The 24,308-nt window shown below is 33.4% G+C and overlaps 1 protein-coding gene and 1 long non-coding RNA gene across 4 annotated transcripts; one reads left to right on the top strand and one right to left on the bottom strand.

The window, feature by feature from the left end:
* Window positions 1-508: 508 nt before the first annotated feature.
* On the bottom strand, window positions 509-9,732 carry LOC145623892 (protoporphyrinogen oxidase 1, chloroplastic-like). Of its 3 annotated transcripts, none has more exons than XM_081676793.1 (11): window positions 9,552-9,732; window positions 8,555-9,028; window positions 8,273-8,458; window positions 8,095-8,179; window positions 7,396-7,543; window positions 7,203-7,283; window positions 6,845-7,016; window positions 1,652-1,811; window positions 1,451-1,554; window positions 845-1,224; window positions 509-719 (listed from the first exon to the last, which is right to left on the bottom strand). In XM_081676793.1, exons 2-10 carry the CDS (start codon window positions 9,011-9,013, stop codon window positions 925-927), a joined length of 1,695 nt encoding a protein of 564 aa, XP_081532919.1. In that variant the 5' UTR covers window positions 9,014-9,028; window positions 9,552-9,732; the 3' UTR covers window positions 509-719; window positions 845-924. The 3 variants fall into 3 exon arrangements, with proteins under 3 accessions (XP_081532919.1, XP_081532918.1, XP_081532920.1); XM_081676792.1 differs by having other exon boundaries at window positions 8,555-9,021; XM_081676794.1 differs by having other exon boundaries at window positions 8,555-9,017.
* A 6,630-nt stretch (window positions 9,733-16,362) lies between these two features.
* LOC145612553 (uncharacterized) lies at window positions 16,363-22,480 on the top strand. Its single transcript, XR_014106641.1, has 6 exons — window positions 16,363-16,652; window positions 16,962-17,159; window positions 20,108-20,462; window positions 20,929-21,173; window positions 22,005-22,121; window positions 22,206-22,480. It is a non-coding gene; the product is annotated as an uncharacterized LOC145612553 (long non-coding RNA).
* Window positions 22,481-24,308: the final 1,828 nt, after the last annotated feature.

The raw sequence follows: 24,308 nt of genomic DNA, 5'->3' as shown, positions 1-24,308 counted from the left end.
ATCCATTTTAACAATAAAACCAAACAGCTTTGAGTTAGTATGGGCTTTAAAATCCATACCTTTTCAGTATGAGCTTTCACACCAATCCATCCCAATTTGAAGAACCAAACACCCCCTTAGAGTCCTAAAGAATAGTGCCCTTGTGATCCCCACACACCAGGTTGAATATAAACTAAAATTGAGGTCATCTATTGTTGTCACATCTAATACTTTGTATAAACATAATATCAGGAGCTTATATTAAATTATTAATATCATGATTTAACAAAGGAAGATTTATTTTTAATAATTTCAACTTTGTGCTATTTTCTACCAATAAAAACAATTTTTTGATTATTTTGGAATAACTTTAGGGTGCATTGTCTTTTGTTAGAACCAACTAGTTAACAACTTATCAATAACCTATTAAACTAGGTTACCTAGACATGTGCCAACACGTGATTGGTCCGAAAAAAGATAATTACAATAATAATACGTGTTTTTTTTTTTTTTTTTTTTTTTTTTTGTGGGGGGGGGGGTTCAATCTAAAACAAATGAAGTAGAAACAAATTCTTAAATGTTCCCGAGCACACCAATAGCTTGGTGTACCTATGTAGGCGAGAACCCGGGAAAAAGGCAGGGTGCTCCCAATGCGTGCTAATGTCTGGCAAATTTACAAATCTCATGGGGTTTGGCTACCAACCATGAGTCCATTGTGCTTGAAATAATGTATTCTAAACCTGAAAAAGATGGTAATTCTAAACCAATTAGTTATCAAATGTAGGTTCATTTAGTTGAGAAATAAGGAATATAAAACAATTTAAGATTCCAATTTACCAAAACTAGAAAAATCAATTAAACATACCCTCAAAAGAAAATTTTCACTGCAATCTTTGTAGCCTTCTTGTTAGCAAAATACTCGGACAACTAATCCTAGCAACAGCGCTATTTGTTTGAGTATTGTGAGAGGTAATCCACTACCTCAGCTGCAGATTCATAAGCACCCTCTATACATCGCCCCAATGCAACACCTGAAACATAGTTGCCACCAAGAAACAATCCCTTGAACCCAGCATCAGTTAGAGCAGCTTTTGCAGCATCAAGCAGATCAAAGTGGCCAATCAAAAATTGTGGAATTGCTTGGGGCCATACTCTCACGCCCAATACCCGGGGATCTTTTGCATTAGGATTTATGAGAATGTTTCTCAAGTCCTTGTCAACTGCCCCAGCAAGTTCATCTTGCGTCTGCATGGTTAGAAATTTTACAAGAAAAATTAATATAAAAGCTCAATAGAGCAAACACATCAACAAATCAAAAAGCAAATCCAGCTTGTGTAAGCTTATTAGTGAGCTCAAGGAACCAAAATAATGCCATCGCCTAAGTTGTGATGCTTTACCCAAGGCAATTATCATATTTCTATAATTCTGGATTAGAACCATACGAGACAGTAGTTCCTGATAAATTACTTGCCTTGTGTAATATACTAGGGTTTGTAGAACCTCCAATGTAACTCAAAATTAAGGTCCTACCAGGTGGTGCTCGACCAGGGAAAAGCGATGAACTATAAATTGATCCTGTCAAGTCATATCAAAATTAAATGTTACGTTAGTGATGCAATCCTACAAAAAGAATCACTCAACAAATAAAATGCAGTTGAATAGGAGTATATACCCAAGGTTTCAACACCCTGACTGCGGGGATGCAATTGCCCAAATCCTTGAAGTTTACCATCAACCAAACACTCTGATCTAATTGCTTCATTAGGATAAGAAAGTGACACAGCTGCAACTGGTGGATAGTAGAACTTTGCAAGTGATTCTGCAGCAACATCCTGTGCAAAAAATGTAGTGCTATTGATTGAATTCAGTGATCAATACACCAAATTAAAGAACAAATGCAAGAAATATAACAGCACACAAATGCAGTAGCAGCTACCATTACCTGTTCCCATCTGAAGACATCTCTATCGAGTATATTTACAGGAATGAGACGTAAAATGTACCATGGTTTTCAGAATTTAGAGTTCACCATATTAATTAGCGAGATTGCTATGGGAGATCAGAGTAGTGAAGAGTATTTTTTTTTTTACCCCATCTCCCCAATCGAGTGAAATTGCCCATAGTAAACTCGTATTTTCTTCAAAAAATTTGAGGCTTCAGTTTGCGGCCGATCGGGCAACTTTTCCTTGGTGAGTTGATGGGGTTGGGTGATGGCTTGGTTACAAATTTCTCCAATGTTCCTCGTGATTAATAAAATTAATCTTGACTATTCAATTGTAATTCAAGGGCAGTTAGCAAGAGTTATCTATTGTAGTACTAGCCAGCTATAAAAGTAATAGCAAATTTTGCCTACGTTTATATTATGAAACTCTCTAACTAGCATCTTTGTGAGCTTCTCTTATATATCTTTATGACAATGCAATATTCAATTTAACTTCGTGTATAAACTGAAGATTAAGGACCTTAATTCAATAAGCTTTGTAATAATTAAATCATGTTTTTATCTATTGTCTATGGTTTCTTTGACTGTTCATACAACAAACACCCCCCCCCCCTCTTTCCCCCAAAACACCAGCAGGTGGGAAATTCCTGGAAAGTCTGTTATTTCGAGAAGATTTCTCATCAAGTTAACCTTCACAAAAAGGTAAGCAAAGATAATTACCAAGATCTATGTAGCCTTGGCTTGGGAAGAAATGCGCGATGTAGGTAAAGATCTGAGTGTCCAATATGGTAATTCCAAAGAATTGGGGACACAGGGACTCTATACTGATACAAATGTATGAAAATATGGCCAGTGACAACCTTATTATTAGGTGGGTTGTTTGAAAAGTTAACTTAAATTCATTAGTAGACATTAAAATTAATTCAGTCAATTTAAAGATTTATTAGGAGTGATAATGGAGATAATGTAATAGACTACTAATCTGACTTGTATTTCTGATTTAACTAGGCTAATAAATAAAGATTAAAGCGTGAGTCTTTGATTGATAATGGAAAATTTTTGGATACAAAAGGATAGGTTAATTTGAGGCTATTACTCTCTTGATAACTTTAGGTTATCACTCTCTTAGTAATTTGAGGCTACTACTCTCAACATATTTCCTCACAATTCACATAATCGCCTACTGCCTTCACTACTACACTATATATACTTAAGCCACATTACAAATCATAAACCTAATATTAATTGTTCTTGTCCTCTACTGCTGCAATACAGAACCAGGAATCAGTCCCATGCTCCCCTTCTCCTTAGTGCTTTCTTAATTGCTTTTGTCCTCTAGTGTTGTGTGCTACTGTGTTCCTTATTAGCTCAGTGGTGGTAGACACCGGGTCTATAACAGATAACTATTTTGTTCTTTAGTAATCTAATCATGCAAGATTAGAATGGGAATTTGAAGAGTTTAATTTGATTTTAATAAGAAAAAATGCTATCTACGCTCACGAGGGATTGGGTAATGGGGAAGGAGTTTCCTTTTTATATGGTTTTCAAAAACATTTTGGGGCCCTGTAGGTCTGGACCACCAAATAGCCTAGGAGACAATACCTTAGATTGTGAAGAGATTGGAATGAGGTTGTACAAGAGATATAAAAGTGATTCATAGGACTTTGTACACGGAAAATCCTTAAGATAAGGGAGCATCTTTATCAGTCAAAGTGTACTAAGGATATGGTTTGTTTTACAATTAGCAATGGAGGTAGTTGCACTAATGTAGCTTCAACTCTTCAAGGGATATGGTAAAGAAATTGGGATTGCCCACTCAAACTAATCCTTTACAGTTGACGTTTTCTATAGGGAGGTTCACATACATTCACCTTTGTGACACTGTCCCAATGGATGCATGCAAATTGTTACTTTGAAGAACATGACAGTTTTACAAAAATAAGGTTATACATTACAGGGAATTTAATACATACCAATTTGAGAAGATTAGGTTAGATCCAATAACACCTCAAGATATGACGAGACAAAGAAAACCAGCTGAATCTGACACGTAGTTATATCGTTCTATTAAGAAAACTTTCAAGAAGCACAAGACATAAATGGCTTTTAGGACACATATGCCTCATGTTTGTTTGAGGTCCAACTTGGATCAGTGGAAAAATCAACCACGAAGAAGAATTTGATATGGAATTATAAAGGTCATTTAGGGTATCTTAATATTTAGTTTATTTTTATCAAATATATGTGAATCCAAATTATAAGTGACGTAGGATTTTATTTCAAGTAGGATATTTGTAGGAAAGTTGCATGGTTTTATTTATTTTTAAGAGTAGAATTTACATGTGACAAATATACTATATTTATAGCAATGATTTATTTGGGAGTTTCAAGTTGTCATAAAATCTTGAGTAAATTTGTGAGATGCATGTTCATAAGAATAAAAGAGATTATTTTCATCCCAAATTTATAGCAAGAGTAATTTGGTTTTCAAGTTTTAGTTGACTTAGAGATTCTTATCCATAAAAGCAATAAATGTAGAATGTTGCCTACTTCAATAGTTTTCTACATGATTTTTGGGAATGGGTTGACTATGAAATTATAATTACTTAAAAATATTTTACCGGGGATTATACTTCTTAGAATTTATATTACATATTTCCTCTAATCTATAAATATTGCAAAAACTACCATTTTAGGAAGTTTAACAAATATTTCAACATTGACCTATTTACACATGTTTTCTCTCTTTTTCTCTCCTTATCACACGGGTCCCTATCTTTATTCTCTCTATCTCTCTCCTCTTCTTAAAACTTGTATGCCATTCCCATGTTGCAACATTTGGGGAACAAAGGAAGTATTTTTTTTACCTTATCTAATAAGTTAATAGCTTAGCTTAACTATACCATTTGTATGAGTGACATGCTTAATAGCCTCAGCTAACATCACTTTTAATACTTACATTTCTTTATTTATTTCTACTTTGTAAATTAGAAAGGGCGGTAGACATATATTAACCTTTCACTTCTTTTACTAAAATTTCAAACTATCACTTGAATATTACCTAGCAAAATGGAATATTATTGTTGCACAACTTAGTATTATATACAAGAAACTTTATTTAAATAGGTCAGTTTCTTTCTGTGCCTAGTAAGATGGTTTTGTGTAGTTGATAATAGACAACTAACACTTGTAGCACATACAAGAATTTTTTTGTATATCCTTTCTTATTTTCCTGAATCAAACCTCTAAATATCCAAATTTTATAATAGCAATCTTCATTTGAAAGGCAAAGGTCCCTCTTAGGCAAGATCATTTATATGCTCTTTAGAAAAGTTTAGAATTGGCCATCTCAACTAAAAATTATTTGTTTTTTCATTCTCATAGCAACTCACATTCATGTGTTTCCATCACTATGAAATGGATTGTTACTTGAGGAAATGATTTTTGTTAGGTAAAGAGAATTGGGTTTCTTTGTTAAATACACGATGGCAACCTTTGGAAGTACATGGCTGAGCCAAAACATTTAGGGCTTTCAAAGATTAATCAAATAGGGATAGATTGGCCAAAATATTAAATTCGTCCATATTTACCTAGTTAATACATTCGTATATATCTACCTAGTCAGTACACTCATCAACATCTACCTAGTGAGGGCAATCACATTGTCCTGATGAAACTAAAGCAATAATATAAATAAATAAATAAAATCCTATATAAACATACGAGGAAAGCTCAAGTCAATGTTCTAAACAATTCTAAGTGGTGGAAAATTTTTCATTTGATTTTCTTTAGTGACCTATTTAAATTGTTTTATTTATAATTATTTTAAAAAAATTATAATAAAATGGATAAAGGAAAGAAGAGCTGGAATAAATGGTGATTTTAAATAAGGACTTAAAAAAGGAATGCAAGAAACAACATATTAAGCGGTGGAAGCAGAGAATCTATACTTCGGAAAGAGAAGTACTAAGCAAAATGGCAGATAAGGGAAAGCCCAAAACAATTTATTCTAAAAAAATATAGTCCTAAATTTTTAAAAAAAAAAATAATTGACGGTATACTTTTAATGGTTTAGCAAAATAATGGCACAATAGTGGACTAAACAATAAAAAAAAGAGTTATTAATAGATTGATTTTATTTAATAAAAATGGTAAAAACACCAACTTTGCCCGATTTAAGATCCCAACTTTGGATTATTGTGTAATATGTAGCAAAGGTGTAAATGAGCCGAGCCGAGTACTACCTTGTTCATGTTCAGTTCATTTAACTTAGGTGAGTCCGAGCACGATCCCGAGCTTTCAAGCGAGCTCAAAAACTTGTTCAAGCTCGGCTCAATTAGTACAATGTTCATGAACAACTCGTTTATAAAACGAGTTCATAAATGAGTGATTAATGAACGAGCTTAATAATAAACGAGCTTTTATAATAAACGAGCTTCGTACTTTTGACATTTGAAAATCTCAAAAGTAGCATAATAATTAAAATCTTAATCACACCGTATAAACGTAAGAATTAAATTAAAAAGTGTGAATAAATCAATAATTCATGAACATAAATAAACCAGTAGTTCGGGAAAATAAAAAATAAGTTCATGAATATATCTGAACGAGCATCAACCGAGCTCGTACCCGAGTAGTTTATTGATCAGCTAAGTTCATTTAAACCCCTAAGCTAACTGAACTTTTGGAGTATTCGCTTTCTTTGGGCCTACTGATAACCAACTTAATAGGAAAACTTGCTACGTGTCACTCTATAATCTCAACATATTTGTTCAAGGCTTCAGGCTTTTTCAGAGACAAATATTCCTATCCTTTTAGACATAATAATCTAAAGAGTAAGACACTTACTAAGTACACGGCCAAGTGAGACTATCACGTCAAACAATCTGAAAAGCAATGTCAACACAAAACTATAATACTTACTGAAAGTGGATGAAGGAGGCTACTTGCAATATGTGATGGGACAGTCATCACAACACTTTTGGTCCGTACAGAAACCAGCCCATCTGGTGTTTCATAAGTCAGATTATATTCTCCATTTGGCAACTTAACAATACTAGAAAGGGTCCATGATAATTTCACTTTGCTGCCAAGCCTGCAAAGAAATATAAAGTTAAAATGTCAAGCAAAAATTTGAGCACAAGAAAAAAAATCCAAACATAAAAGCAGAGACTGTCGCATATGCAGTATCCTTCCTGACTGCCAATTTAAGTACTTCGTGTCTTAGTGAACACATTTCAAGGTATAAAAAAAAAAAAAAAAAAAAAAAAAAAAAAAAAACCTTTCGGAAATGGCTGTAGGCAACATAGTGAGTCCTTTCCTAAAGGATCCAACTGTCTGGCCCTTTGGGTTAGGGAGGCGCCTGCAATATGATGTGACTTTGGATGATGAGAGGCACCACTATTGGAAAAAGAGACTCACACCTTAAAGGTCTATGAGCCAGGACAAGAGGAGAAAAAAAGAAGCGTCATTACGGGTCTCGAGGTGGCTTTGGAGTGTTCTTTCTTTCCTGGATTGTTTTGAGGGTACCGCCAATGATACTACCACCCTTTTGCTCCAAGATCCAAACTTTGCCAAAAGCAGCTTTCATACTCAACTTGGAAGGATCGCCAGCATACACGCCTGAGCAAATAAAAACAGGAGTCAGTGACAGAGCAAACACCTATCAAAGCTTCTTGAGGTTAGTGTCAAATATCTGAACTTACATCCTATCATTCATTACAGAAACTGAAAAGAAAATTAAGTGTTTCACATCAAAATTAATGATACATTTATGAAAAAATTATTTCATGTATAACAACATGAATAAAGTGTATGGTTGCCTCAATAAAATCTTTCGTGAAGAGTTTACATGAGATTAAAATGATACTTTTCTACCTCCATGTATTACTTTTTCCAACAAGTTAAAATATGGTCGATTAAATACCTATGGCACTAGTAAGCAAGGATTTCTTGTAAAAATTAAAACTGGATCTATCATGTATTCAGCTAACTCTTTCTTCTGTGCAACTGTTTAACCAAGGTCATAATAACATTGTTTCACACTCACTTAAAGTGTAATAATTCCTCTACCCCTTCCTCCTCCGTTGTCCCTTCTTTTTCTCTTATCACCAATTAAATCTATAGAGTGAGCGAATAAGAGTTTACAAGAAAGAGAAAAGCAAGACATGAACCTGAACAAAAGGGTTCAATCAAGCGTTCAAATACTTCATCACCCAGATTACGACGGACAAAATCTTCAACAGATTCCTCGTGAGCCTGTCAATTTTTCACAAAGGGTAGAAGTTGAATAAGAATTCAAAAGGACTGGTACAAAAAATGTGGAAATTACAGTAAAGAGGAGGACAAAACTGGAGGAGAAGGACGTAAGCCAAGAGCACCGAGTGCAGCCCTAATCTTGCCAGGGAAGCTCATAAGGTCAAAGAAAGGGAGGTCAGTGGGCTTGGACGGTACAGGCCTCAATTTGCCATTCCACAACACAAAACGAGGGGCGTTAGGATCTCCAAACACCAATTCATCTTTCAATCCACTGTCAACCTGTTCCCATTGATTTAATCAAGCAACCAATTTATAATTAGTAATACTAACATTTACAGAATGGAGAGAGATAACCCAAAAAATACACAGACTTACAGCCATGGTGAGCACTGCATCAGATGGCTGGAAGCTGTTAGGTCCCTCTTCCCAGATATAGCCATCGGCCTCCACAGTAGTGATGTTTCCACCAACTCGATCTTTAGCCTCCGTGACAATGAAATTTGGGGAGCGGGAGGAGTATTTTGTAGAGAGAGCTTGTGCAATGCCAAGACCACTGATTCCACCACCCACAATCACACAGTCAAGTACTTCAGCGCCATCGATTCCAACAGTAGCAGTGTTTGTGTTCTGGTAATTGACTGCTGAATTTGAGGTCGAGACTGTGGAGCAACAGATAATGGTGTTGGTAGCATTATTCTGTGAATTTCCACGTCGACTTCGAAATGAGAAAGATGAAATTGGAATAGTGATGCGGTTGTTCCTACTATAAGATAAAGACATAGCGGATTGAGGCAGACAGTGGGCAATGGTGCTCGAAAACATCATTCCGGTCATCTCTCTGCCTAAAATCTGATCAGATATTTATATTACAAAGTAATGTAACAATACATTATGAAAAAAAAAAAAAAGGTTCTGCAACACATTAGCAACCAAATTCGATTCAATTATCAAATTAAGCTCGAAAAAAATCACATAATGTTAGGGAAAAAGGCACGTTTGATTCAATTATCAAATTAACCTCATATTTTAGAAACCAAATTCGATTCAATCATCAAATTAAGCTCGAAAAATCACGTAATGTTGGGAAAAAGGCACGTTTGATTCAAGTATCAAATTAACCTCATATTTTAACAACCAAATTCGATTCAATTATCATATTAAGCTCGAAAAATCACATAATTCTAGGGAGAAAAGGCACGTTTGATTCAAATATCTAATTAGGCTTATATTTTTCTTCTCTAGCAACAAAATTGCTCGTTTTGACCTTTCATAACATTAGCAATTATAGACAATAGTTCAACTTACCATTAAATTAAATTAAATTAGATGAACTGAACTTGATATGCGATGATTACAAAAAGAAACAACTTACCTCAGAAGCTGCTTTAATGAGGGATATAAATAAAAAAAAAAAAATATTTCAGAATGCGGCTCAATGGAGAACGTGGAATGCGCTTTAATGGAGAACGTGGAGTGCGCAACAATGGGAAACTGGGGGAGATAGGGAGGAGGAGAACAGATAGGTCTGCCTAAGATAAGATTCAATTACGTTGTACATGAATATAATGAGCATCCACGTAATATTTCATTCTTCGTAAAAAACCTTACCAGAAACCCAATCTGGGACAAAACCATGGTAAGGAAAAAAGAGTGCAGCGCGTATTTTCTCCCCCTAATAAATACATAACGTATTAACGTGAAATCTTTTAGTGTAAAAATCCGACGCGATATGGTTGAGTAACTTCTTCCATGTAGCAGAACATCATTTCTTGATGATTGATCCTTTCAAATTGAACTTGAACCTTCAAATCTTCACATGGACTTATTGAGCCATCTTCATTTCTTCATACTTGTGAAAAAATAAAAGTGTTTACCACTATTTCATTCAATTCGGTAGTTTTGTTTCGAATTATCATAATAATTAGATGTATGCCTTCTTCTAGAGGTCATGTACACTACAAAATGATGATCAATAATTGATCACATTATCCAAACATAATTTCATGGTAACACTTGATATCATATATATTTCATTTTCCAATATCATATGAATTAAGAAATCAAACTAATTACATATATTGTTCATGGCTCTTCTAGACCATAAGATTATTATTCTCACTTGATGGTATCTCAATCTTTATTCTTTAATTAGACATTTCATGTTTTGTATGAGAGTTCGTCAATGAATACATAGACTTGTTGAATCTCACATACTCAAACTTCAGGTTGAGATATCGATGATGTAGTCATATTGATTTTTCATTACTTTGATAATAATTGCAATATTCAAGATATAAAATATGTAGGGCTGGGTATTTAAATGCGTCGTATATAAGTTCTTCAAGAACTCTTCTCACATGAATCATAACAAGTTATTATTAAAACGACGTCATCAATAATTTCCTCACTAGTGTAAGCCCATTGAAATATAAATATTTCTTTGTAAGTTCCCATCAATATTGTATTTACGACTTACTATACATTGGACAGACATTCACACATACCACAATTATTATATAGAAACTAGCTAGTGCATGAAATATGAGATATATGAATCATGATAAGATATTGAACAAACTTTACAATAAGTAATGCATCTAACAACTTCCTAAACATGCAATAAATAATCCATTAACCTATGACTAACGCATGCACATGGACATAAGATTCAAATTAATGCAAGACAATGTACAATGTGGATTTAAAAACTCATATTTCATTGGACTTCTGGTCCATGATAAACTTTTGATCATTATCATTGTGTCGACATAAAAATGGACATATATTTCAGATTCCTTATTCACTAGTCCATTCTATCATGCATATGCATATTATTCGTCGGTTCCATTGTGTGCCGGTATCATAAAATTTATTTAATGTATATTCTGCATGCTGTTTTGCAGTGATATCTGAATAAATTTTCAATTGGTACCATTATGACTTTCTCATATCCTAGGCCATCTATTTAGTTCAGATATCTATACCACTTCTATCTGGGGTATTTCTCACACTATGGTATTAATATACTATCACACTATTAAAAGTGTCAACTGCACTATCTTGCCATATATCACATCTTTATTTTGGAACCGATTATACAATCTACACTTCACGTGTAATGAATCAAGTATATACAATTGGCAAGCTTTATCTCAATGTGCAACATATCTTAATAACATATAGACGAAAGTTGGCTAGAATACATTTCAAATTACCATTATATATAGGGATCATCAATTTAATTAATTTTTGCCAACTTACTCCAATTCTCCCCCTAAGTTGGTAAAATATCTCATATATAGGGGCATCACAATTCTTCACCAACTTAGTATACAAATTTGCGATATAATTCATTTTGTGGGAGGATCATAATCAACAAAATTTATCTCTCAGAAGAATTATATTAAACAAGCTTTTATCTCTTCTAGAGAGTAATTTTAAATCATTTCTTCATTATACATTGCATAACACATATGTATTTATTATTAACTCTTTCATAATTTGTTCTCTTCAGGGGATCAATAATTCAACATCAATGGGTTCTTTTCTATTTCTTATGTGCTGACATGTAATAGCCCCAATCAATAGAATTGTTATACAAGCATATATCACATGCTTGTAATTCTACTAGGTGGTGATCTTTTGGATCTATAAAGACTTAAATAGTGTATTTGATGAGTTTCTGGTCACTTAATAGTTGACAATAATATATAAGTTATTTTAGTGAACTTCTGGTCATCCATTACTGTATGGAATATTTCAAGCATTAATCCCTAGCTTGAACCCCACTGTGATCATACACTAAAGTACGGTGGCGTCCAAAGGGAAATAAGATAGAGAAAAAGAGTCGCCAACAAGTTTTAGGAACTTGTAAACCGTTCATAGGGTGAAGGTTACACCCCTTAACGATCCAAGAGATCGTCAACTCCAATAGGTATGGAACCATGACTGGTAGTTCGGGGATGAAGGTACAAATCCAACCTAAAAGAGATTGAACCTGCCCAAATAATAAGCCTCTTCTTTATTCTGATCGTATTCATGTGCGCTTTTTGACTAACATGCAATCAATAGGTTTAACCCTAAACCTGTTTATCTATGTTGGTTGAATATTAATGTACAAACAAAACTATTATTGGCGATCACTTGAATTATAATCATATTAACCCTAAAAAAGATTATTAAATATCTTATTAAGCGTGATTACAAGTACCAATTCCCTTTAAACATGCATAAAAGGTGTGATCAAGCAATAACAATAAATATAATCAAGCAACATAATAAATCATAATAATAATCATCATAATAATAATAATTACAATCATAATATTCATGTTAAAGCATAATAATAGCAAGATCCTAGGCATGATACTAACAAGATTAATAACAAACCCTAGCATGTCACTAAACAATAAAAATCAAATCTTTAACCCTAACATGATACTAACAATCATAAATATTAGGAAGAACATAAAATGCATCATACTTTTAATCATACTTGATATTAAAGTTACCTTAGACATAATACTAGGAATCATTGTTGTCATTCAAAATATCAAGCATCCTAACATGATACTAGGAATCATAATAACAATCTAAGCATGATTTCTATATAATAATAACAATAAAAACCACTAAAGCACTTACTTGGAAACCTCGTACCTCTTTCTAATAACAAAATACACACGTTAGTAACTTCAAGGAAAATAATAAACAACAATTAAATTAGATAATAATTGAAAGAGAGATTTCGGACCAAACCCTCAGAAATTAAAACCTTTCACGTCTAGGGCGAAGGCAACTTCGAACTTGGCTAGGTGTGTCTAGGTCTTGTGAATGCGGAATTTTGTAAGAAAGGTAGGTTTAGAAAAGAGAGAGAGAAGCTTTAGCTTAGAGAGAGTTGATGGTAATAGATGTAGATTGTAGATGAATGAAAACGAAGTTTTTAGGAGGCTATTTATAGAGAAAACCAGCCAAAAAGATAGAAAATCGAACCAGAGTTCTGACGCGAAAAAACAAGGTTAGCGTCAGGCGCTAATGCTGGCGCTAGGCGCCAAGCTTAGCGCCAGGCGTTAATGCTGGCGTTTGGCGCTAATTAAATTATTGACGCGTTTTCTAAAATCAGATAGAAATTAACCGTACAGGAGGATAAAATCGTATTTTTCTCAAAAACATTCTTTTATTCTGATTAAAACTCTAAAAAGTCAACAAAAGTCAATTTATCAATGCTAATTGAATTAGGAATGAAAAGAACCTTCTAGAAGAATCTAGAAGACTAAACCCATTCCTAATTGCATTTGGTATGATAAATCCATATTAGGCCCTCCTCTAGATCATTGGGCCGCATATAAGGCTCAAACCGGGCCCAGTTTAGTAATCTGACCATAACTTCCTCAATATTCATCGGAATTGGGCTTATAATATAACGTTGGAAAGCTCTTTTCAAGCCCTATCCAACTACACTACTATTGGACCCATATCATGGACCAACCAAACTGGATTGACTGTTTTCTTAAAATAGGCTTTCAAAAACAAAGAGAAGAGAAAAGAAATTAAAATTATCCGCAACACTAGACTTTCTACACTTTCACTTCATTCGATTATGATTCGACGTGAAAGGTACTCATCACCGGGTTTGGTTTTGGGGAGACACAAATAGGTGTCTACAATTACTCTTTTATATAAGAAATCAAAACCTATTAACTCTTGAAAATTTCATCAATACAAATGGTTATGAATCACAATCCAAATATAGCTCAATATTAATGTTATGTCTTGTCATTCAACTCATTTCATATATCTAAAATTTGAGAGAGCGTCAACACATTATCAAATGAAACTTCAAGTTTCAATAACGGGTAATTATTCAACCCGGATGGCCTAATTTAATTATCACATCTAATCACTTCTCTAAATTGAAGTCTGGTCAGTTTTCCAATACTAGTGATCACTTTATTAATTTTATGTTATGCATGGCCATGAATTTGATGTGATATTTGAACACCAACATGTGTTTCTTTATACAATTGGCAAGACAATCAACAAATATTTTATCCAATAATTTACTCATACTCTGCTAGAGTTTTGACTATAATCTTGATACATGTTAATCTTGTTGGATATTTCATACTCTTCTAGAGTCTTTTAATTATATAATCATGAAACATATAAATTTTACTAAAAGTGATTTCTTCTAGAAATGTAATGGGATTTATCATTTCCTCAAATTTGTCATTGTCAATAGTTGCTCCATTCCTTTTCCGAAGGTTGTTATATTTTAACTCTATTGGACTACAACGCTTCAGACGTGCTTTAGGTTCATTAGTAACCGATGTTGTCCTTCTGGGACAATTATTTTAATAGGAGCATTTATAATTAGTATATGATCAATGACATTTATATCCATCTTCAAGATGATATCATTTCAAAATATTTAAATAACATGTGGCCACTTCTATTAAATAAATCGTTAATATTTAAGTTAATGTATGTATCAAACTGACCATCAAAATCTTTTATTATTTATGTGCAGGGATAAAATAATGGAATAATTAATACACTCTCCCCTAATCCTTGCACATAGGAAATGAAATGAATCCAACAACATTTAAATCTCATCCACAAGGCATAAATTTTTTAGCAATACATGTATCATGTTATTCTTACAAACTAATTCTTACTCGTAACTCTTGCCCAATTATATTAATTTTTTTAGAAGTATGGGCATGATAACTATATTTTTACAAGTAAGTTTCCCACAATGTCATCTATCTCTTGCTCAAATAAATATTGTGCAATCATGTTTAATTTGCAGATCGTATAATTTTGCATGAATTATATTCATCACAAAAACATGCATGTATCATCTTAATCATACAATTATTTCTCATTTATTTTAGGGAGTGAGTATATCTAGTAATATATGATTTACCAATTCACACCCACACAGGGTTCAGTGTCGTCAGAATACTATTTAAAGTCTAGCCTTTTATATATTCTTTCTCATGGCGTCAAGGAAAGAATAAACTTAGAGTTAAAGTCTTGCTCATATGTAACAAATATTAATCGTGGTCATGTGTATAGACTCGCGATCTCATCTCGTTTATAAAATCAAACCACTTGAATGTATGAGCATCAAACAAGTTAAGATGATAGCATTTAAATAACAATTATTAGTCACTCCAAATATATCGGTCCAAACGAGAAGGTTAAACAGGTTTCATGCATGTCCTATATTTTGCAAAATTGCAAAAAATATCTTTATCTATACTTGGATATAATGTGAATCATTAAAAGGTGAAAAAAAATATAGAAATGTTCCAATACAAGACTATTATCACATATGAGCTTTTATATGCTAGTATATAAAATCATATATACATAGATCACTAGAATATATGAGAAGTAGTAAACGAAACTTTAACTACAATAACGAATGGATCCCAACTCACAAGGAAGCATTATGTTATATGGTGAGGGTGTATATATATATATATATATATATATATATATATATATATATATATATACACTACCACACATAATGCAAGAAAAGGATGTAGAATATCCTAGCTCTTCATATTACAATCATAATAATTATAATACTAGCGGCTAATTAGAAACAAAACCTAATGCAAAAAATATTCCAATATCAAAATGTAACCAATGTTGGGATAACGATAATCATCAAATAAACATTTATATTATTAATGTGATAAAATATTGTAATCAAAATAAGCAAAGCAGACTATTACCTTAATGGCGGATTGGAGCAACATAAGGTATAAGAGGGAGACATAAGGTATACTTGTATCCTATATTAATTAATTAGACATCATATTATTGTAGTTCACATTCTAAAATTTATATAAAAAAAGCTACATAGGAGAAAATCACAAAGTGAATGTAGCTACCCCTACTCAAAACAAAACTAGAATGTAAAGTTTCAAGATTAAAATATAATTAGACCAAAGCATATAAAGTCCTCGTTGAAGTACTCTGTATAACTTATTTGAGATTATTGCAAAATGAAACACCTTTAACAATACATCACCACATATCTAAAACCCTTTAAAAAATGAGAAGTGCTACTGTAGCTTATCTACAGTGATATTCCAAGAATGCCCTCTGCTTGTGATTATTTCTACTTCCCTTGCCCCAAAGAAATCCCCTTTTCCCATTTTTCCTCTCTTCCACTCACTCACTCAACTCCTCCCCTCTCCGTTCTCCAACCTCTCTTTCCTCTCTCTCTCCCCTCTATCTAAGCATACTCTGAGCTTCCCATTGAAGCGTCCACCGGGCTTTCTCTATTTTTTTTTTCTTTTTGCATTGAAGAATCTGCAGATTACTGGAAGCATCAAAAGAATTTTTGGGGAAAGCAGCATTGGATCTTTTTAATTGCATGGTTGATACTAATTACAATGAAGAGAATTGTCGTAAATTTTTGCAATCTCTTCGCCAATGTGTCTTCTCCAAGGTTTTCTCAATCTATTTTTTTTCTTAAAAAATTAATTAATCAACTTATTTGCTTTTATCAACCCCAGTCTAAAACCAAAAAAAAAAAACGCTTAAATTCAATTGTTTCACATATAGAAACATAGAAAAATCACTGAAAATCAAAATTAGAGATCATAAATTACGATGTTGAATTCATCATGCAACGTTAGTAAGTGATAAATTTCAATCTTTTACTCAATGCAGTTTATGGGGTTCTCCCAAAGTCCTCCCTAACTTGAATCCTCTCCGAAACTTTCATACTCAAAACGGCCTGATATGTGTGTTTCAGTTTCAACGACGACTAACAATGGGCTTACCCAAACTGAAACGGGTCGGGTTCGATCGGGTTGGCGGGTCGGCTGTGGTTGGGGAGCTTGACGGGAGATGGGTTATCTTATTAGGAGAATTTTATTGTGAGAAATTATGAAGTTGGGATTAATAAGATTGCTACTGTTGAAAGTTTGAAATCATTGCTAATCTTTTACAGGTATTTCACTTTTATCATGCTGGAAATTTTTTGTTTTGATTGGTTTTTTGTTTAAGTTTTAATTTTGAGTGGTGATTAGTATATTTTGAATTATGGGTTTGATTTGGTTTTTGGTTTTGAGTTGTAATTTGGTATTTTTTTAATAATGGGTACGATTTCATTAATAGGTGGATTTGTAGTAATGGGTTTGGTTTAGTTTTGGTTTATGAGTGTCAATTGGTGAGATTTTGATTATGGGTGAAGATTATGTTTTGATTTTGAAGTGGAAAGTATGAATTTGGAATAATGGATTTGATTAAGTGTTGGTTTATCAGTGTTTAAATGGTGAAAATAAGATTAATTAGCGTTATAAAAGTTTGCAATATAAGTAGTAATTTGTTGATTTTTTATTAACGTTTTTGATTAAATTTGGTTTGTGAGTGTTAAATTAGCTCATTTGGACTAATAATTTTTTGGGGTTTATGAGTAGTAATCTGGTGAATTTGGAATCTTAGGTTTGATTGATTTTGGCTTTTTAGTGGTGAATTTGGTGTAATAAGCTTACTAAATTTTGGTTTAGAGTAGTAATCTGGTGAATTGGAAGTATGGGTTTGGTTAATTTTGTCTTTTCAGTGGTGAATTTAGTATAATGAAGCATATTTGATTTTGGTTTGTCCATGGATAATTGATAAATTTTGCATAATGGGTTTGATCAAGTTTATGAGTGGTAGTATGTTGAGTTTTGGATTGCTGGATTTGATGAAGTTTTGGTTTACAAATTGCAGTAGAAACTAGATTAATGGGTTTGTCTAACTTTTGGCTTTTTACATGTTTATTGGTAAATTTGCATTATTGGGCTGTTAAAAATTATTTGTGGTAATTGTTGAATATAAATTATAAAGTTTGAGCGATTCGGAGTATGAATTAGTGTCAGTTATTTGTTGTTTGGGTATCACTCAGGATTTATAGATGTTGGAATTCTCTCAAATTTAAGATTAAGACCCTCTCTAATGGTGAGACTCAAGTGAGTATTTTTTGGAGGGAGAGTATTTTTTGCAATCTATACCAATAAGGTGGTATTTAAACTTAGCAACTCCAAAAGAAAGTTGCTAAGTTTAGATACTCAACTTTGAGTCTCATTTGACAAAAAGTGTGGACCCCTTATTAATATTCTAATATATTTTGTAATTTATTTAAGTTTTACATTTTTTTAATCTTACAATATTTGATAATTAAAAAGAAATGGATTTGGGAGCCATAAATTGAAAGTGACATTTGTATATTCTAGAGAGTCTCGCCATTGGGAAATTAGGCTTCACATGAGTTGCTAAATTGAGAAGTAAGTATGGTATCACCATTGGAAGTAAAAAATAACTCATTTTGTATTTCAATACTCAAATTTGAGTCTCACCATTGGAGATGGTCTAATATATCATATGGAACAACCTTCTTAGTTTATGATTACTTAAGAGCCTCTCCGACTAGAGACTACTTAAGAGCCTCTCCAACGTAGCGGCAAAGGCTGCTGTTGTTTGGATGGGGGCATAGAAGAAGTCATTCGAAGGAAAGTGTTTCAATTGAGGCAAAAATTAAGAAATTTGATGAGGAATTAATGGGAAAAGCTAAAAAAAAGCCCCCAAATTTGGCGTTAGAAAGAAGCTCCTCACTTCCAAAACCCTCGAACAATACTAATTCTCTCTCTTCCTCTCTATTTCTTTCTTTATATTATACTCTGCAGGATACTTTTTTCCTTCCATTTTCTGCATGATGTGGGCTTGCAAATCTGAATGTCGAATCAAAGAAGTTTAAGTTGTACTGATTTTGAGTTCTCTAGATTGGTGGAATCCGGATTGACTTTATCTTGTAAATAATGTGTTCTCTATTCAACTCCATTCAAATCAAAGCCTCCAAGGAAAGTATACATTCTTGTTTTCTTGCCTCTATTTCGCTCAAAAGTCCAAAACCTTCGTCTTCATCAGCTTTAAAGGCACTGCTGGTTGAGAAAAATGTGAAAATCTAGAAGGTATGCTTTCTTAGCTTGTTAAAAACTTTACACACCAAGACTTTTGTTGCTCAAACAGAACCATTTTAGCCTTTAGCATGCGTTCAGAATCTTGAAATAGATTAAATTTGTTCTTCTACTTATTAAGCAAAAGTTTGAAGCACAGATAAACTCATCTTGTCCCCATGGTGCCCACCCTTTAAAAATATAAGAGAGTGAGGGGAAATGAGATTGCTTTCTAATCATACTAACTGACTAAAGTCTTGTTATTATGTACGGTTGGAGAGGGAAATGGGAGAGATTAAGTGGCAAAGAGACCTTGCACAGTCTCAACTTGAACTAGAAAGAAGTGCACACAAGGAAAATAAGGTAAATTGTGAATATTGACCCTCCATTTCTAACACTTTCCAGTAAATTGTGTTACAATTGATAGTTGTTTGTAGTAGAATCATCTTGATTTACAACGATTTAGTTTTCAAGGGCTAATTGAAGATATATATGTTGTTATATAATAGAGCAAGCTATTTGGAATTGCCTTAGGTATATACCGCACAGGCAAGTAGTATGCTTTGCGTTCTGTTTTAGGAAACCATATTACAATTTTGATCCTCAAATAGTTATATTAGAGGCAAGGAATGTAATTACCAGGTTATGCGATTTGAGGCTTTGTTCTTTTCATTTGAATGATAATCAATTTAAACTTAATTTAGTTGTGAAATTGAACTTACTAGCCCTTTTCCGGACTTAGTGTTCATGTAAAAGTAAACAGAACAAAAAAACTAAGTCTAAAGCCAGCTGAAAATAGGATCTTGCTTTAGGTTGTCACCCTTGATTGGAACTGATATAACTGATTTCAGACTTGATTGAAGAGTTTGAAGACCATGCCTATTAGGGTTAGTAAGTTCTTGTGATGATGATATATCTGTTAAACATTGGCTGAGGAATTATTCATGTTTATGGTTTTCAGGTACAAGGCCATGGGCATTAGGAAGAACACTGCATATAAGCTATATTGCACAAAACAAAGTTCTGCTATACAATTCAATGCCAACCTTCCCCGATTTAGCAAGTCACAAAGGTTGGCATAGTCTTTTTTTTCTTATCAATCACAAAGGCAGGGTTGCGACTACTTAAGAGCCTCTCCGATCAGAATGTAGCGGAGGAGGCTTCTGTTGATTTGAATGGGGGGCATAGAAGAAGTCATTTCGAGGAAAATGTTTCAATTGATTAAGAAATGTGATGACTTATTAATGGGAAAAGCTAAAAAAAAGCCACAAATTTGGCGTCTGGAAGAAGCTTTTCACTTCCAAAACTCTCAAACAGTACTAATTCTCTCTCTTCCTCTCTATTTCTTTTTAATTTAAATAAAGGCTCAATCATTTTTATAATTTTTGGTTCCTTTAATTTGGAAATTTGACCCTTGTTGATTTTGTGCTTTATTTGGGACCTTTTTGCTTAATTTTATTGATGATATTTAATTTGGATTACTTGGGTTTTGCATATTGCTTTTTATGAATTATTAGTGATTAGATTAATTTGTGAATTTTAGAGTAATGGGTTAGTTAAACTATGGGATGTCAAAGAGCTGATTTGTTTGATTTGCCCTTGACATTGGTCGGGGAATGCAATTTCATCATTCTCAGGAAATACTTTGATGTGATTTGAAATCAGAAATCTTCTTCTCGGAAATTACATGTGTAAAAGTAGACGTCCTAGATGATTTTTGTATCTCTTGCTTAAAGACTAAAATAGGCAGTGCAATATGATTCACTTGGTACCTATTGCTAGATGTCTCCGGAGATGATAGCAAATAAGCACCATACAAAGAAAGGTGATGTTTATTTTTTGGCATCGTCTTGTGGGAGATCTTGACCGTATTGATGCCCTGCGTTGTATTTAAGATTGATGAGAAGAAGAAGAAAGAGCTTGTAGATGAGAAGATTGGCAATTCAGCCGAAAGCTATGATGATTTTTGGCTCCCTTACTGGAAAGTGACTGTGGATATGCATCTCTGTCTATGATTTTGACATCTGGTAATTGCCAAATTAGCAAGATTTACTTTGCACAGTTAGCTCTTTGTCTAATTTCTTTTTTCCATTTGCTCATTCCCTCCAATTATTCAATTACTGAATCTGCATCTTTGAATCAATTTTACGAAATGTATATCAACTTTTGATTAGTCCAATTATGGAGATACTAAGATCATTTCCCTGGTCATGGTGATTCTTTTTTATACTTTGGATGTCAAGTATATATGTTGCATTGTTTCTGCTATTATATGTTTACACAATTACACATGAATTGTGGATCTGGATTGATTTATGAATATCTGGTTTATTTGTGCTAGCAAATTCTTGGTGTGTAGTGTTAGACTATTAAACTAGAAAATTGAGTCGATGGTTGAACCCCGTGACTTCCATAAGTTCGCAACTTAGGCCATCTTGGGTCAAAGGTTGTTATTTACACCTGGGTGGATATAACAATTCAGTCCAAGTTTCAACGCTCGTTTCCCTCACTGAACAATTTTTCTCGGTAGGCACCTTCCACAGACCACCTTGAGGTAGGGCTTTACCAAGGGGGTAATTGTGCACCTGTCCTGGCAAAATAGTGTTAAGCTATCACTCTATTAGACACTGCATAATTTGTTTAAGTGTACTGATTTTCCTACGTATTATTGATTTGGCTAGCAAAAACTTTGTTAGTACCCACTCTACCCAGCAGCTTTATCAGAATCATGAAAACTATTCTTCTAATTTTGAATTTTTATGCTCAAGCTTTGCTATTACATATATTGCCATTTCTTTTAGAAATTATCTATTTGCCAAACCAGTTTGGTAAGTTTACTGACAAACTTTTTTCCCCAGAATACTTTGAAATAGGAAAAGCAACGGCAAAGGGGATGTTTATAGCTTCGACGTCGTGATGTTGGTGCTTTTGACTGGAAAAAAGCCCTTGAGGAGGGAACAAGGCTGGTCACCTGGGTAATTCTTCAATTCTATTTTTGCTTTGGTCTAATTCACTCCAAAATTAAGTAAGCTAAGTAACTAACCAGAAGCTCCCTTTAGGTGCCCTTTTGCGTAGGCTTCACCGAATTGGTACTATCCTGACCTTATTCAATACATTAGTGTCAGGTTCTATATTATTTCTCCCTGCACAAAGAGCTTCTACCTGCATTACTTCGGCCAGGTTTGCTTTTGAACTTCTTAGCCTATTTAGAATGTGTTTCTTTAGCCCTTCTATAGCACATGCACAAGTTTACTTGTAGACACCCATTTGTGTCTCCCCAAAACCAAACCCAGTGATGAGTACCTTTCGTGTCGAATCATAATCGAATGAAGCGAAAGTGTGGAAAGTCTAGTGTTGCGGATAGTTTTAATTTCTTTTCTCTTCTCTCTGTTTTTGAAAACTTATTTTAAGAAAACAGCCAATCCAGTTTGGTTGGTCCATGATATGGGTCTAATAGTAGTGCAGTTGGATGGGGCTTGCAAAGAGCTTTCCAACGATATATTATAAGCCCAATTCCGATAAATATTGAGGAAATTATGGTCAATTTACCAAACTGGGCCCGTTTTGAGCCTTAAATGCGGCCCAATGATCTTGGGGAGGGCCTAATATGATTTATCATTCCTAATGCAATTAGGAACGGTTTTAGTCTTCTAGATTCTTCTAGAAGGTTCTTTTCATTCCTAATTCATTTAGCATTGATAAATTGACTTTTGTTGACTTTTCAGAGTTTTAATTAAAATCAAAAAGCATCTTCGAGGAAAGATACGATTTTATCCTCCTGTACGGCAAACTTATCTGATTTTCGAAAACGCGTCCAAAACAGGCCTGGCGTCTGACTCCAGGCATTGGCGCCTGGAACTAGGCCTGGCGCCAGCCATTGGCGCCTGGTGCTAGTCATTGGCGCCTGGCGCCAATTAGCTGGTTCTGGCGCCAGCTCTGTTTTGCGTGCGCCAACCTCGTTTTGCGTGCGCCAAGTGCTCTGTTTTGATATTTTATCTTTTTAGCTGATTTCTCTATAAATAACGTATTAAAAACTCCGTTTTCAGGCACCTACAATCAGTTTTCATTCGCAATCATTAATTCTCTAATTCTCTCTTAATCATTCACCAATTCTCACGAACAATCATCAATAATCAGTTTTAATTAATCAACAATCAGTTTTCAATTCTCATTCTTTTCTAATTCATTCATCTCTCTCTCTTTCTCTTTTTCTAAAATTGCTTCACATACAAAATTCCGCATTCGCAAGATCTAGAAATACCTAGCCATATTTGAAGTTGCCTTCGCCCTAGACGTGAAAGGTTTAATTTCTGAGGGTTTGGTCCCAAATCTCTATTTCAATTATTTAATTTAATTGTTGTTTTATTATTTTCCATGAAGTTACTAATGCGTGTATTTTGTTATTAGAAAGAGGTACGAGGCATCAAAGTAAGTGCTTTAATGGTTTTTTATTGATATTATGATGTAGAAATCATGTTTATATTGTTATTATGATATTCCTAGTATCATGTCTACGGTAATTTTGATATTCAATATGATTGTTATGATGCTTCCTATGTTCTTCCTAATATTTATGATTGTTAGTATCATGTTAGGGTTAAAGATTTGATTTTTATTGCTTAGTGACATGCTAGGGTTTGTTATTAATCTTGTTAGTATCATGCCTAGGATCTTGCTATTATTATGCTTTAATATTAACATGGACATGATTATGATTATAATTGTTATAATTTATGATGATTATGAATATTATATTATTGTTATTTTGATGATGATTATTATTATTGTTATTTTTATGATGATTATAATTATGATGAATATAATTTTATTATCATGATGATGATTATTATTATGTTGCTTGATATTTATTGTTATTGCTTGGTCACGCCTTTTATGCGTGTTTAAAGGGAATTTGGTATTTGTAATCACGCTTAATAAGATAATTAATAATCTTGTTTAGGGTTAATTTGATTATAATTCAAGTGATCGCCAATAATAGTTTTGTTTGTACATTATATTCAACCAACATAGATAAACAGGTTTAGGGTTAATCCTATTGATTGCATGTTAATCAGAAAGCGCACATGAATACGATCTGAATAAAGTAGAGGCTTATTATTAGGGCAGGTTCAATCTCTTTTAGGTTGGATTTGTACCTTCAT

The sequence above is a fragment of the Chenopodium album genome, chromosome 3 (assembly GCF_948465745.1).
Source record: "Chenopodium album chromosome 3, dcCheAlbu1.1, whole genome shotgun sequence".
Taxonomy (NCBI): Eukaryota; Viridiplantae; Streptophyta; class Magnoliopsida; order Caryophyllales; family Amaranthaceae; genus Chenopodium; species Chenopodium album.
The sequence above is the reverse complement of the archived record's forward strand: the minus strand, read 5'-3'. Positions and strand labels throughout refer to the sequence as shown.